Source organism: Pteropus medius, unplaced genomic scaffold, assembly GCF_902729225.1.
Source record: "Pteropus medius unplaced genomic scaffold, Ma_sr-lr_union100, whole genome shotgun sequence".
NCBI classification, from domain to species: Eukaryota; Metazoa; Chordata; class Mammalia; order Chiroptera; family Pteropodidae; genus Pteropus; species Pteropus medius.
Window position 1 is genome coordinate 4097647 of NW_024345481.1, and position 14583 is coordinate 4112229.

Sequence of the window (14583 nt, forward strand, 5' to 3'; positions counted from 1 at the left end):
CTTGATAAGGGTGAAACATTTCTTTCAGTAGCTTGGTTTTTTTCTCCAGCTAAAAATGTAAACCGTTGGCATACAAGAGCCCCTGGTTGTGCTTTTGGGTGGCTTTGCTCTTGGGATCTTTGGGGACGTGGGGGTAGCCACAGAGGCACTCAGGGCCGGCCCAGAGGGTGCACTGTTTCAGCCCTGTGTCTGACAGGAAGGAAAGAGAAATACGTCAGTCGTTCTAACGAAGAAAAATTGACTTCCTTCTCTCCAGAACAGAGTGCCCTGGTCCCTTCTCTTGAAGCTGATACAAAGGTAGGCTGAGTGTCCACATATAGCCATTTGGGCAGGTTGTTTTGGGGCTGAGGGTGGGGTGGGTAGAGAGTACAGTTACGGTTATCGTTTTTGGACTGATAACATTAAAAGGTGGAAAACAAAAACAATGGTAAATTAGACAAAGGATGACTTGTGATTTTATTCAATAGCATACATTTAACATTCAGGGTAATAATGATTTAAATGAAACGGAGGGAATACTTTATAGCTTGTTAAAAAAAAAACTAACCCAAACCAAAAAACTATCTGAAACTAACCAAACTGTCCAAAAGCCATAGGTATGATTTTTTTTTTTTTAAGGTGATGGTATAGAGTATTCAATTTCTTCTTTGGGTTGTAAATTCATATATGTATAGTTTATTACTGCTTTGCTCTGAATCTGCTTCTTAGATTCAGTTTGTTTTGATCACCCATAATCTCCAGTTTGGAGGAAGAAAAGAAATGTAATTTTAAAATAAAAAAATTAAGTTGGCCGGGGTCTAATTTAATTTTTTTCAGTTAGGCTTCCTTAACCCCAAAACAGATTTCTTGGCAAGAAGAGGGATTCTTAGAGGAAAATGCACATTAGATGATTAAGGATCTGTTAAGAAGTTGGAATTGGTGTAAAAAAAAAAGATTATTCAGCCAGCGTAGCGGGAGAATCTAACTTCTTCTCTGCTTAAACAAAGCATAGGCTTTGGAGTTCAACAGACCCAGATTAGAATGTGACTTTAAGTAAATTAATTAATCGCTCCAAGCCTCACATTCCTCATCTGTGAACTGGGTGTCCTTACTTTATAATATTGTAATGAAGATCGAGATAATGTATGCAGAGTGCCTGTCAAACTGTCTGGTCCAGAGTTAGTGCTAAATCAATAGTAGCTATTGGTGCAACAAAGAGTATAACAATAATTATGAGTCGTACCAATAACAATATAAGAATATTAATTCTCATTTCTTTAACCTTCCATAAGAAGAGGTCATGGAGTTTAAACTATGGGGGGAAAAAAAGGACTTCGATTTCAGTGATTTACTCTGATTCTAAAATACCTTTTTTCCTTTGGTTTTTTGGTGGCGAGATATCAGGCTGGGTGGGAAAGGATGAGTAGAATCCACAGCGAACCCCAGAGCTGTTCCGCTTTCTCCTACCTTGAGTAGGTGTCAGGTTTTCTAGGTTTAACCCATGCACGTGCAGCCTCATATAGAATGGACGGAGTTCTGAGGGACCCGAAGTTTATACGACGTGTGGAGGCTTCTTTAAGAAAATGAATACAGAATGAGTTACGGGATCTTGGGTGGAACTGTGCAAGTGAGGGATGCCAAAGCTTGAGCTTTGCTAGCTTCCAGAATATCCACCTCAGTTTAAGTAACGAGAGAGTGAAAAGGGGAATTTATAAACGCACATCTCCACTGCGGTGTCAGACTCTGTGAGGGACACTCAGGCACGTCGTCTCACCTTTGTGAAAATGAATCTGTCAAGCCTGAGGGTCTGAGCCCCATTTGGGTCAGAACCCAACCCTTTATCCACGTCCTTCCTCGGGCGGACTAGTGTTCTTGGTGGCTGTTACAGCCTTCCATAAAGAATATGCACAAGTGACAAAGGGGCAGCATTTTTCAGTAGTGTTTTAAGGTCAGTTTAGCCACTCAATGTTTCCCCTGCGTCCAAGACAGAAAGCGTGTGGCTGCATTCTGAAACAGTGCAGCTTCTCAAGGAAATGGCTGTGGTAAAAACACCACAGCAGCGGAGGTGGCCGGCCCCCGAAGTGACCTGCGCTCTGAGCCGCTGCAAGGCTGTGGCTTTCAGGCTCCGAGAAGGTTCTGTAGTTTCCCCTGAGAGCCCGGGCAGCGGTGGTGGCGGTGGTGCTCACACACAGGCACGTGGCAGCAACTTGCCACGTCTCCACCCCGGTGCCATCTCCCCGGCTTCGCAGGGAGGTGGCGAGGCTTTGTTTCCTCTGATCTGATGACCAGCCGCCCAGAAGTGATAGATGTTTCCATGACAGGAAGAGGGACGGCTGCCTGCAGGTGAGGACGTTTGCTTTCCCATCCTCCTTTCTTACTCAGGTTGCACAGGCTCCCCCACCTCCACTCTGCCACACACACACACCCCCCAACACCACCCCCGACTGATCAGATCTAAAAGCCAAAGTCAAGTGCTGTTCGGTTGGGGATAGAAAGCAAGCTGTTTCAACATCCCAGCACGCGACTGGCTATTTGGCTCTCCTGACGAAGTGGCCCGGCACGTCCATCCCCTGGGACACCGTCCCTGACCCACAGCCATTTCTGCTCTCGCCGCAAGGAGTGACTCGTGCCTTCCTTTCCTGTAGAGCCTCGTGGTTTTGATGCTCATGCTATCGTGTTATAATTGATTTTCTGCCCGGAATGTGAACTTCTTGAATGCAGAAATCCTACTTACTTTAGCTCCTCGATACCTGGCACGTGTTTGGCAGAGAGAAGGCGGATAAAATCGGGGTTGTTGAGCTGATGCGCTAGAAACACCATCACTACACTGTGTTTGTCTGGATGCCGAGGGTCCACCGGGTCCATTGTGACCTGATGCAGACAAAATGGAAATACATGGATTGAGGTACATGCTGGGTTTAGGAGAGCAGCCCCTCCCCCCTGCCTGCGTCCCTATCAATCTTGGACAAATGGCTTCCTTGCCTGCCACATGGGGCCTCCTGAAGGGTAGGATAGGTCCAAAAGGAATACTTCTGAGTCCACCTTGCTTTGTTCCAGTTGTTCCTCAGATGATTCTGGAATTGGGGTTTGATCCCAGATTGTCTGACACCCAAACCAACGCTGAGATGGGAAGGTTTGGCACGGCGTGTCTCTAAGCAGTTGTAGGAGACGTCTTTCTTCATAGTGGTGCTGTAGTGTAGGTTTTACTTGTTTTTTTAATTGTTAAATGAAATTAGACTAGTAGGTGGAATGCTGTAAAACAAGGGCCATCAGCGTTACAAAGTTACCAACTGCAGTAGGCAAAGGAGGCAGGGGCTAGACTCACCTCCGGCTGGGTGAGGACGGAGCCTGATTCTGTGCTGGGGACAAAATAAACACAATGTAGGAATTTGCTGGATGAGTGAGAGGGTGACCAAATATCATCACAGAAAAAAGGATGTGGGAGATTTCGTTATTCGAGCTCTATGAGACTGAATTTCTGCACAGGATCATGAAATGAAATACTTTTTTAGCAGGCTTCTCCAACTCTGAAACAACTCTCATTTTCCTCAGCCTTTCAGATTTGGGGAGACAGTTTATAAATGTGTGCTGGCTTGCTCGCCTGGCTATCCTCACTTCCTACCGTTCTTGAATTCGAGCTTCCTGCTTTGGCAAGCGCACTCACATGTCACAATATTCACTGGGTTTCTCAACTTAGGACGAACATTCAGGACCTCCTTGCTGGGTGATGAAGGCTCTTTCAAACCCAATGTTACCCCTGGAGAGGAAACTTGACTGTAAGACAGAATGAAGTCAGGGTCACAGCAGAGAAATATATAAAGTAGAAAGGGGTCGTAATGAAGGAACAATTAATTTTGATTGTAAATGAGGAGAAATTTCCTGAATTAGGTTGCAATTAATCTGGACCTTGATAAATTAACAGTAATAATGACGATAGTATTACCACTACTGCTGCTAATAATAATAATCACAGCTAACATTTATCGACTGCCTATTTACTTTTTAAATTGGGATACAGTTGGCATACTTTTTTTTAGTTTCATGTATACTACATAATGATTCAGTACTTGTGTAGTACTGAAACTATCACCACAATAGGTCTAGTTAATATCCATCAGAATATAGTTACAGAATTTTTTTTTTGTGATGAGAATTTTTAAGACTTACTCTCTTAGCAACTTTCAAATACACAATACAGCATTATTAGCTGTAGTTGCCATGCTGTACCTTACATCCTCATAACTATATATCTTAAAACTGCAAGTTTGTACCTTTTGACCCCCTTTGCCCATTGTGCCCACCCCTCACCCCCACCTCCCACCTCTGGCAACCACCAATCTGTTCTCTGTATTATCGACTACTTATTATACGCTGGCCACTGTGATCGAAGTACTTTATATGTATCAATACCCTTCAGCCTCACTGGGAAATAGATGCTGTAATTCTCTCTACTTTATAGATAAGGACATTAAGTCCCCAGGGCTTAAGTCACTGGCCCAGCATCTCGACAGTGAGTGACCGGCAGAGCAGAGCCGCACACTCAGTTGGGTTCCAAATGCTGCTTTCCTGGCCGCGCCCTCACCGTCTCCGAATAAACGAGGTTTTAGTGGGCAGAGGCACGAGCGGGGGCAGAGGCCTGGGAAAGGAAATGGGCAGGACGCGTTCAGGGAGTAGTCTTGAATGAGTTTGGTATGGGAGCGCTTTGGGGAAACTGAGGATGGAGTAGGAGGAAGAGGCCAGGCTAGGGATGCCACGTTCATGCTTGAGGATTTGTTTCCAGGCGGTGGAGGACACGGGCCCCTTTACTGCGGAAGAAGGACACATTCCTGCCTCGGTACTGTTAAATACACTGCTCTTCACCCTAGAGTCTCTCCTTTTCATTCCAAGTTCTCCCATGCTCCGTGGGAGTCACCTTGGCCATGAAGGTTTTCCTGTCCTTTCTGGTCTCTAGTCTCCTCTGACTCACTATCCATTTGGTCCTGTCACTGCAGCTGTCTGCATACAAGCTGATGGGTACAGCCAGCTCTGGACCCCATCAGTTGTCCCTTTACCACTTTGTGAGTGTTACAAATGCCATTCTCATGCCTCGCTCTGTCATCCTAGACAGTAAGACATGGCACAGTGCGAGGAACTTGATGAGAGCTCATTTTAATAGATTTCCTCATTACCACCATTTCCGACTTCAAAACATCACAAAAATCAAAAGCATCCAAGAAAAAAATATATATATTTGTTTTATCCATGTTTTGAAGAATATAAAAAATAATCCAGCATGGTTTCTAATTTCCAACTAGTGTAGGTGACCGGAAATGGAATCTGCAAAGGGGCACCTAACGCCATGAGGTGGATGAAATGATCTGTCACTTTCTAGGTGTTTACCGTGGACTTGGGGGCTCACTAACTCCATCTGTCATCCTAGAAACCTTTACTGACTAGGAAGAAGCTCGCTAGAAAAAAGAACTTAAAAATTTTATAAACAAGTAAATTGTTGCCATGGGCCTGGGAGCATCTTGTCTTGGATAAACAGACTATGAGATAAGAATAGTTTTAGTGGCTCATTTCTGAGTGATTTGGAAGATGGATCACAAAGTAGAATCCCCAGGTTGGCAGTCAATACCAAATGTGTGAGAATTCAAATGCCAGTCTAAGTGGGATAAAATGCAGATTCTGTTCATTAAGGTTGAAGAGAATGCGGCTGAAATCATTCAGATAATTTCTGCTGAAAGAGGACCTCCGAGCTCTCAGTTATAGCCTGGAATTCTGATCAGACCTGGAATTCCATAAGCAAACAAACTTGCAATCAAACCGAAGCCCCCAAACCAAAACCCACAAACTCAAAACAACAGCAACGACTAACCAGGCCTCTATTTCCCCCACCTCATTCCCTGCAAACCCAACGATATGTTGAAAATTGAATGAGAGAATTATATAGTTTAATTTGTTTGTGACCTGAGAAATTATTAGATCCTCTAATTCAGTAATTCTTAAACCTTTCTGAAATGATAGACAGCTCTCGTTACAGTTCTAAATGAAGCCAAGTACAGTCTTCCTTCAATTCACACGATAGTCGCATTCTAGAACACTAGGCACACACTGTATAGTGACGGTGGTCCCATAAGATTAAAATGGAGCCCAAAACTTTCCACTGCCTTGTGATGTCACAACCGTCACGTGTTTGTGGTGATGCTGGTGTACGCAAACCTACTGCACTGCCAGTCATTTAAAAGTATAGACATACAATGTGTACAGTACCTAACAGTCGATGATAATAAACAACTATGGTACTGGTCCCTGTATTTACCACACTATATTTTTTATTTTTATTTTAGAGTGTACTCTTACTACTTATAAAACAAAGTTTGCTGTCGAACGGTGTGCAGTGTTATGCCTGCATCAAGTCTCATACATCCATCTCCTGTCTACTGCGTCTCTTGAATGAATCATTTTCTCTTGTACTTGATTTACTCTCACGTTGTTCTGTATAATAACATGTAATCCAGGTTTGCAGCCCAGGTTGTGCTAAAGAGCCTAGGTGTGTAGCAGGCTATACCATCGAGGGGTGTGAAAGTGTACTCTGTGACGTTTGCACAGCGATGAAATCACCTAAGAACGCATTTCTCAGAATGTATCCCCGTCATTACGTGGTGTGTGACTGTATATTATAACCCTGCAAAATATACTTTGTGTTCATAGAAAAGTTTAATTCTGTTATTAGATCATTATAATTTTTTTCTAACAGAATTATCTGGTAAGATAGTGAACATTTTTATGGGGATGGAAGATAATTCTTTGTCACTGTAACAACCAAAAACATCCCTGCAAACTTAAGATGGAAATGGGGTACTGCCCCCATTGAAAATCCTGAATGAATCCCCAGCAGCTGAAGTAACTGTGGTTCAAACGTGGCAGATGAGATGTCCACAGCACCAAGCTAACTGGGACACTAGAAGGACACTGGAAGCCAAAGAGAAAACATCTTCCTAGGTTTCTGTTAAATCTTGATGCTAATGGTCAGTGGGTGATGCTCTAGGAAGTACCGATTGCATCATTTCGAAAAATCACCCCATTTTACAGAAGATTTGGAAACAGATCCTCCAGGTTAAAGAAAAAAAGTACATTTCAATCCAACAATAGAAGCCTGGGATATTAACCAAGTATTAACAGTAGATATTAACCAAGTGTTCGAATGACTAACCAAAGGTTTACAGAAGCTAGAATCAAAATCTCTGAAAGTCAAGAATGAAAACACAGTGGGAGGGATGCTAAACATGGATACCTCTAGTTCTACCTCTCGTTTCCTACGCTTTATCCCTGTATCAACTTGGAATACCAGAAAGCACCATGTTTTGGTCTACATTTGAATTGCAATTTGCTGCTACATGCTTAGCTTTAATTTGAGATCAATAACATAGTGATCCACGAAGCACAGCTTCGCATTTTCTGCCAAGCCACCGCTCAAAGAAGCGATTATGTTCTCAGTCTACGCCTTTCTTCCTTGTTTTCTTTCAGTGTATCGGAACTATATACGCCACTTGGATGTTATGTTTTGTTTGGCTGTTTTGCTTTGCTTCGCTGACGAAGGAAGGTCAGAAATGCACCTAACACTCAAGTGCAGTGACTGTTTCACTGCAGGTTCCTGGTGGAATGATCGGCCCCTTTTCACTCTGGCTGCTAGTGTTTCTCTGACGTTAATTGTCTTCTATGCGCTTTTATTGTAAGCCGCATCATATTCTTGGTAGAAGTAGGATAGGGTGTAAATTACCAGCCAATCAAGTCACGTACCCTAAGCATCTGAGCAGTGCCTGGCACTTGGAAGGTGCTTAATAAGTATTTACTGAACGCGTGGGACGAACGAATGGCTGGACCCTGGAAATGAACTGAATTTCACTTTTCTGTAACTAGCAGTGAATAGCCACTAGGGGGAGGATGGGCTTCCCTTAACCAAGAAAAGACACGCCCCCATCCAAGGCGTGGATTTGGTAAAGCACAGGCGGTGTTTTTAAATGACTGAATCCTGTATTTCTGAAATGCGTTAGACCTAGCCTCCTGAAGGAGTGAACATTTGGGTGTGCCCAGATTCTCCCAGTTTGTGCGCTTGGCGGGGTCATGTCCAGCATTGTACCGCACTGGTCCTGCCTGAGGAGCCAGAGAGAGGGCACAAAAGCCACCAGCACAGAAGCTCAGCGCACAGATCACGTGTTCTGAGCCTAGTGCAAGAACCTTCATTTAAAAGTCTTGAGAATCAGACAAAACGGACAATTCTTAGCCTAGGAGTGCGGTTCATTGATTAGAAATCAGAAGAAAGCAAGAAGAACCGAGGGGTAATTTTAGAAAAAATAGACTTCTAAAGTTGGTGACAGGATGGCTGATTCACGCCTTATCACTCGGCACTTGATTACACGCTGTTTCATGTGCCTTTCCTCTCTTCCAGGGACTCAGATCTGCTAGTTCCATCTGTCCATCAGCAAACTGAGGAACGAGGGCGGACGAAGCTTTGCCTCTGATGGCACAGTGAGTTCCCAGCCGGGCTGGGCTAGAGCCCCAAGTCCTTGTCACTTTCCCATCGCCGAGATAGGAAGCCTTTTGAGAGCAGACACGGGAGAGAACTTGCTGAAGACTAGAAGCCAAGAGCACGCTTCTCAGAGCTCTGGGTCTTCCTGCTCCTGATGCAGCCTCTGCCCTTGGGTGAGCAACATGTTTCAATTTTCTCTTACAATAGAGAAACTGACACATACAGAACCCCTTCAGCCAAGGGTCCTTAGCCTATTGGTCCATGAACTTGGATGGGAAAAATTACATCTTTATTTATTTACTTCTAACTAAAATTTAGCATTTCCTTCAATTATGAATATAGGCATCAAACCAGAGTGAACGAGCAGGACTTATGACTGCTGCCGAAAGGAATCACAGATATTTTCATGCTACATTGTATGTCACAGGTCTCAAAATGTTATTTATAGTCATCACTACTCTTAAATTAGGGTACTCGTTAGATCAATGCTAGACCTCGTTATTTCAAGCATCGATGAACATACATGTTACTATATGATGATTTTTAAAATATATTTCAGTATAATATCCTTTGTAACTCAGTGTATCTTTTTATGCATTTAAATGAGGGTTAAAAAGAGGGTTATCCATCTTTTCATACAAAGATTAAGGAAAAAAGTTTAAGAATCTCTGCTTAAAGAGAATGAGCCCTCAGGGCTCCATTAACCTCTCAATCACCAACTTGCTATGAGTCATCAATTAATATAATGTGGATTTCCAAGAGAGCCCAACGAAGGGAGTTTAGCTTCTCAAGCACTGAAAGGAAGTCTTACTAAGGAATTCATGTAGATTTTGTAACAAAATGGCATTCTAGAAAGCATAATGCCATTATAGAAAGTTTATTGATTTGAGCATCTACAATTTCTGCATTTCATTATTACGTACTTATCCAGTGTTTTATCAATTCACAACCATCTTCTTGGTTGAGGTGAGAAACAGCTGGAAGGTGATGTCTGCCCCATGTCACTGATGGAAAAAAGAAGTAGGAACAGTGGACAGAAATTCACAACTAACATTAATCAGAAACGAGACCCCATACGTGAGGCAGCTGGGGAAACCATTAAAGATCATAAATAATTGATAGATTGAGGTTGCGGTGCTGGCCCTTCACTCCTCCCTAATTGAAAATTTTTGAGTTTTGAAGTTAATCCTAAAGAGGGTAGCTTGCAGTGGAGAACATTGTTCTGCTAATGTGTTTTCAATTAGGGTGATGTACATTAAACACAGACTTTAATACCTCTAATCACTGAAGACATGGAATTCATATTAGAGAAATTCAAGTTTGGGAGTTCGAAGTTTTTAGATACACGAGAAGACAAATTTAGTAAAATATAAATTCTGACGTTATCACCACAGCGGGAAATGCAAACTTCTGTCTGTGTAGAACATTTTATCTTTTCTGAAGTAACGCTGCAGAGATACGAGACCAGGAAAACTGATGCTACTTTTATTGTCTTTTCTACAGGTATGAACTGGTAGGGCTTGTCATTCTTCCCGCTCACCTGAAAACACTTGAAGGAGAAAGTTAGCCTCTATAAGACACTGATCCTCTTCTTATTGCTATTCGTAAATTCCCTCTGATTGGGGATTACTTCTGCTTTGCAGAAACTATCCGCTTGGATCCATGCATCATTTAGAACAATCTCTGGCAAAACTTCAGAAAAAGATAGGCTGTTGCCTTAGACGGATGTCAAAGGCTGCGGCAGGACCCAGTGAAAACGCTCCCTGGGTGGCATGAGGCTCTTTGAACAACGACTCCAACAGAGGGACAGCCTCTTGGGACTTTCTTGTCCTGAAGAGTGTGACACCTTTAAAAGAGGGGAAAAAAGGTGCCACCGGCGATTCAGTCGCCACTGAAATAGGAGCAGGAGGAGTGCTTTCGAGAGCTGTGGCTCGGCCGCTGGGCTCTGAGCTCATGGAGTGAAACTTCCCCTTGGAGCTGAGATACGAGGGAGAAATGGCCCGGGAAGTCGACCTGAATTCCCTCCAGGACTTAGAGCGCGAGGTCATTCTCCAGGTCCTGTACCGAGACCAGGCCGTTCAAAACGTGGAGGAGGAGAGGATCCGGTAGGTTGTCATGGCAGTGGGTGGAATTCTTAGGGTTTTGGCTTTTTCTGCCAGGAGGAGCCTGCTGCTCTGGACTCGGCCTCGCGTCTGACAAGAGTCCTAACGACGGGACTGTGAGTGGGGATAGTTTGCTGTCTCACCCCCCTTCGAAGATGGTAAGGGACCAGGGAGGCTGCTTTTGTTATTTATTTAAAATGGGGCCTTTCTGGTGAAAAATTTGCCTACTTTGTGGGAAGAAGTCAAAGGAAGCTGACAGGTTTTCAAGACAGCCTGCAGGGAGGGGAAAATGTTTTCCTAAACTATTTGTGACAAAAACTGATGGCACAAACGAAGCAACTTAGAAACAGCAAGCCTGCCGGAATCCACTTCTTTTCTTTCTTTCTTTCTTTCTTTTTTTTTTTTTAGCTCACTTTTACTTCCAAGTAAGCTCAGAGGGAAGGAGGAGTATAAAATACGAACCTGCTCAGCCTGTTCCCAGACCGATGTGTCAGCAGGAGCTTCTTTCCTCGTCTGCCCTAAACCAGACAGGCTGTTTAGTGTTAGTTAACATTTAATAGAGCAGGGCTAGATGGTATCAAAACGGTGTTCATTGTTGGCTGTCCAGATCCATCTCTAAACGGATCAGATTTAAATAGATGTGGATGCTTCGTTTGTCAGGGTTTACAGAGACATGAGGTCTAGAAACGGAGTAATGGAGTAGGCTTTTGGGTTTTGTATTTGATGGCAGAACTCTTTCAGAATCTGCCAAGAAAAATACACGTATCAGACAGACCTTTGGACAACCGAGGTCTGAGGAACGAGGGAAGTTTCCTGGTCAACTGGATGATATTCTTTCCCGAGCCTCGCCTGTGGTTCTAAAGCTCTCTGCGTGTTACGCTTTCTCTCACTAAGAAATGTAATGTGTGGGCCAAAGTGGAATTTCCTTTGATGATTAGAGAGCTTTTCGTGATTTAGAAACGCCATTTTGAATATCGACAACGAACATGGAAAGTGCGGTGAGGATGTTTTGTTCCCGAGGGTACTGATTTTGGGGGCAAATGCTGAAAGTTGGGTGTAAGCTTGTTTCTTGCGATTGGCTTCTCCTCATCGTAGGTAACAGACATTTCGTAAAAGAGGGTTCTGGTTAATGACGAGTCGTTGGGGTTCAACGTAACATCCCTTTGCACCAAGGCATTTGTGTAGGGGAAAGAGGGCTCTGACCACTATAACAAACCAGTAGGAAAGCAGACTGTCAGTTACATAATTTATTGGGTAACACGTGACAGTAGCAGGCGTGTATGCTCTATGTTTATAGATCTTTCCATGCCTTGCAAATTAGAATTAATGTCATTTTCTGTGGGGTTTTTTCCCCTTTTCTGTCACTGTTCCTGCTTACCATTATAATGCCCTTTGGGCATGAAGGGATGAATCTGGAACGAATTAGCAGCTAACGTCTCTGTGCTGGGCATATCGTTTATGCTTTGCCGTTTAATCCGCACAGCAATCCTGGAGGTCAGATCCGGTTTTCTTGTCTGTTTCACAGCTGAGAAAACCTCTGAGCCTCATGATCAGCCGTGGCGGGGCCAGGGGTGCCGGATGCTGGGGCCCCTCGTCTCTCGCCATGGTGGTGCGGGGGGACCCTGACCGTGGAGGAGTATGTCTGGCGTCTGTCCTTTCATTCAATCAGATCTTCTGGTTTAATCCCCTGGGCCACAGGAGTCTGAAGACGCACCTGCAGCATCTCCGCTGGAAAGGCGGGAAGGGCGTGAGCCAGGAGGACAAAGAGAAATCGTGCGCCCGCTGCCAGCGGGTGCTGGGGCTGCTGCTGAACCGGGGGACCGCGTGCCAGGGCTGCAGCCACCGTGTGTGCTCCGAGTGCCGCGTGTTCCTGCGGAGGACCGGCGTCTGGAGGTGCACCGTGTGCTACGAGGACAGGTGAGGACGGCGGGGGCCAGGTGCTCCCGGACCGAGCTCGGGAGACGGCCCGGGGCAGACCGTTGGTCACGCAGCCATCACTCCTCAGACTCAGTCGGCACCGTCGACAGAGGTCGCCTGGATGGAGCGACCTCTCTAGACTTGGAAGTCACTGTGACTTAAAGATAGATTCTATTATATAAAAAGGTTTACTCTTTTAATTTCCAAAAATCTGTTTGCAATGGCTAAAGACGGGCCCGCCAGGCGTTGAGATTGGTTTGGGTTTTGACTAGGTGCCTTAATTTTCTTAGAGCTTCATTTATCTCCTCCAGGAAGAGCGAAGTGGCTTGTGACATAGGGGACATTAGAGCACCCCGGTGCAGCTTTAAGTAAGGCCTTTTGGAAGGAAGCGAGCTGACCTGTATCAGACATGCGAATTAACAAATGGGTAGACTGAATTTACATTTGTTTTGATCTTTTGGTGTTGTGAGGTTTAAAAAAAATTTTTTTAAACATGGCATTGGTATTGGTATTTTGAAAATGGTAAGGGACATACTAGGCTGGGCTCCTACTGCCCAAAGCAAGAGTGGCTTGTCCTCGATCTTGAGAGTGTTTCTGGGGCAGAGGTCACAGAATGTATGGGAAGGGAGGAAACGTTTGTTCGTTCGTTCGCTGTGAATCTAGGAGAGGGGTCAGAGACTCTGAGATTTGAAAACGACTTCTAAATATCCCTGCAGAGCCATGAGTGCCCTGGGGACAGAGAGTGTGAGGGTCACTCACGCAGTGTGGTCAAGGAGGCTGGCTTTCTCTCCCGGGATTCGGGATTGTGTTTATTAGGCACCGTGACATTAATGTTCTTAAATTTCCTGTCCCTTTGCAAGGCTTGATGTGTTTCAATCACTCATCCAAAGGCAGGCAAAGTTGTCCAATCAGATTTCTTTGGCCGCCAGCTGCATACCTTCTGTTTCTCTAGAAGGGGCCAAGGCTCACCGGCTCCTACGCATCTCTTTGGCTTGAGAGAGAAGAAGAAAGATACCGTGAGCTGCCCCTGTCTGTGCTGTGTTCAAGCAGCTCTTGAGAGAGTAGGTGACAATTCCTAGTAATCTCTAGAAAGATCTCAAGCTCTTCTTCCCGTACTTCAATCAGCCATATGTATTTGAAGTCTAATGATGAACATTGATAAGGAAATGAATTCTTCAACTTTTTTTCCCTAACAGTTAACTATAAGCAAAATATCAAAACGGGAGGACAGGGGCCGAGGTGACCCAGGATGCTGGCCGCGTTGAAACCTCCGCCCCAGAGGTGTGGGGCCCTGGGTATCGAAACTTTACCCCCTAAGCACACCAAGTGTGATTTCTAAAACCCCAGCTTCCTTATTTTGAAATAGATTGCTTTTCAAAATACCTGAGATAATTGCATTACCCTGAGTGAACTGACACAGGAAATCGGATGGAGAGAGAGCTAAATAATTTCCCCCCTCTGTTCGCTTCCTCGGCAGCCCTCTGCTCTCTCTGGTCCACTCTGGGCTGCCATCCTATTTTAGAGCCAGACGAAGACAAGTCTTGGTAAAACGTTAGACTATTTGACATCGATCACTAGACTGAGACCGGAAAAGGGTTTTGACCTCAACCATTTTGCTTCCCCTGCTTCTTCCTCAGCTTGAGACTCGTTCCTCAGGAGCAAGTGGATGTGTTTCTTGTAGGGCGAGGAGGGGGGAAATGGGTTTTTAAAGCCAAGAAAGAGAAAACTCTAGAATAGCAATTTTTTAAAAAATGAGCAAAACCAACCTGCAGATTGGGGCAGCCAGAGCGGAAGGCCCATGGAATGTGCTGGCCTTGGGCTCGTGTTGAGTCCCAGGAGACAGCTGAGCTTTCTGCCTTCTGAGCAGGTTTCCCCTTGGAGAACTGCTGAGTGCAGGGCGCTCAGAAGAGAGAGAGGCCGGGGAGGGCTGAGCTGGCTCGAGGAGACTTTCCAGAGCGTAAGTGGTTGGAGCATTTCTGGAAGAAGGTCAGGATTAGCGAAGGGGCCGGACATTGTTGGGGAGAGGGAACAACGTGGGGACCAGTGGTGACCGCTCGCCACGTGCCGGGTACT

At 44.8% G+C, this 14583-nt stretch overlaps 1 protein-coding gene across 4 annotated transcripts in view; it reads left to right on the forward strand.

The window, feature by feature from the left end:
- SYTL3 (synaptotagmin like 3) overlaps positions 1–14583 on the forward strand; it is a 74460-nt gene continuing 59877 nt past the window's right edge. Inside the window, exons 1-4 of one of the 4 annotated variants that reach the window (XM_039873910.1) lie at positions 1–297; positions 8411–8664; positions 9995–10596; positions 12292–12510. In XM_039873910.1, coding sequence (XP_039729844.1) covers positions 10487–10596; positions 12292–12510 — 329 coding nt within the window. In that variant the 5' untranslated portion in view covers positions 1–297; positions 8411–8664; positions 9995–10486. Of the gene's footprint in view, positions 298–2504; positions 2885–8410; positions 8665–9994; positions 10597–12291; positions 12511–14583 lie in introns of those variants that run through there. The other 3 variants (XM_039873909.1, XM_039873907.1, XM_039873908.1) reach the window with 3 other exon arrangements.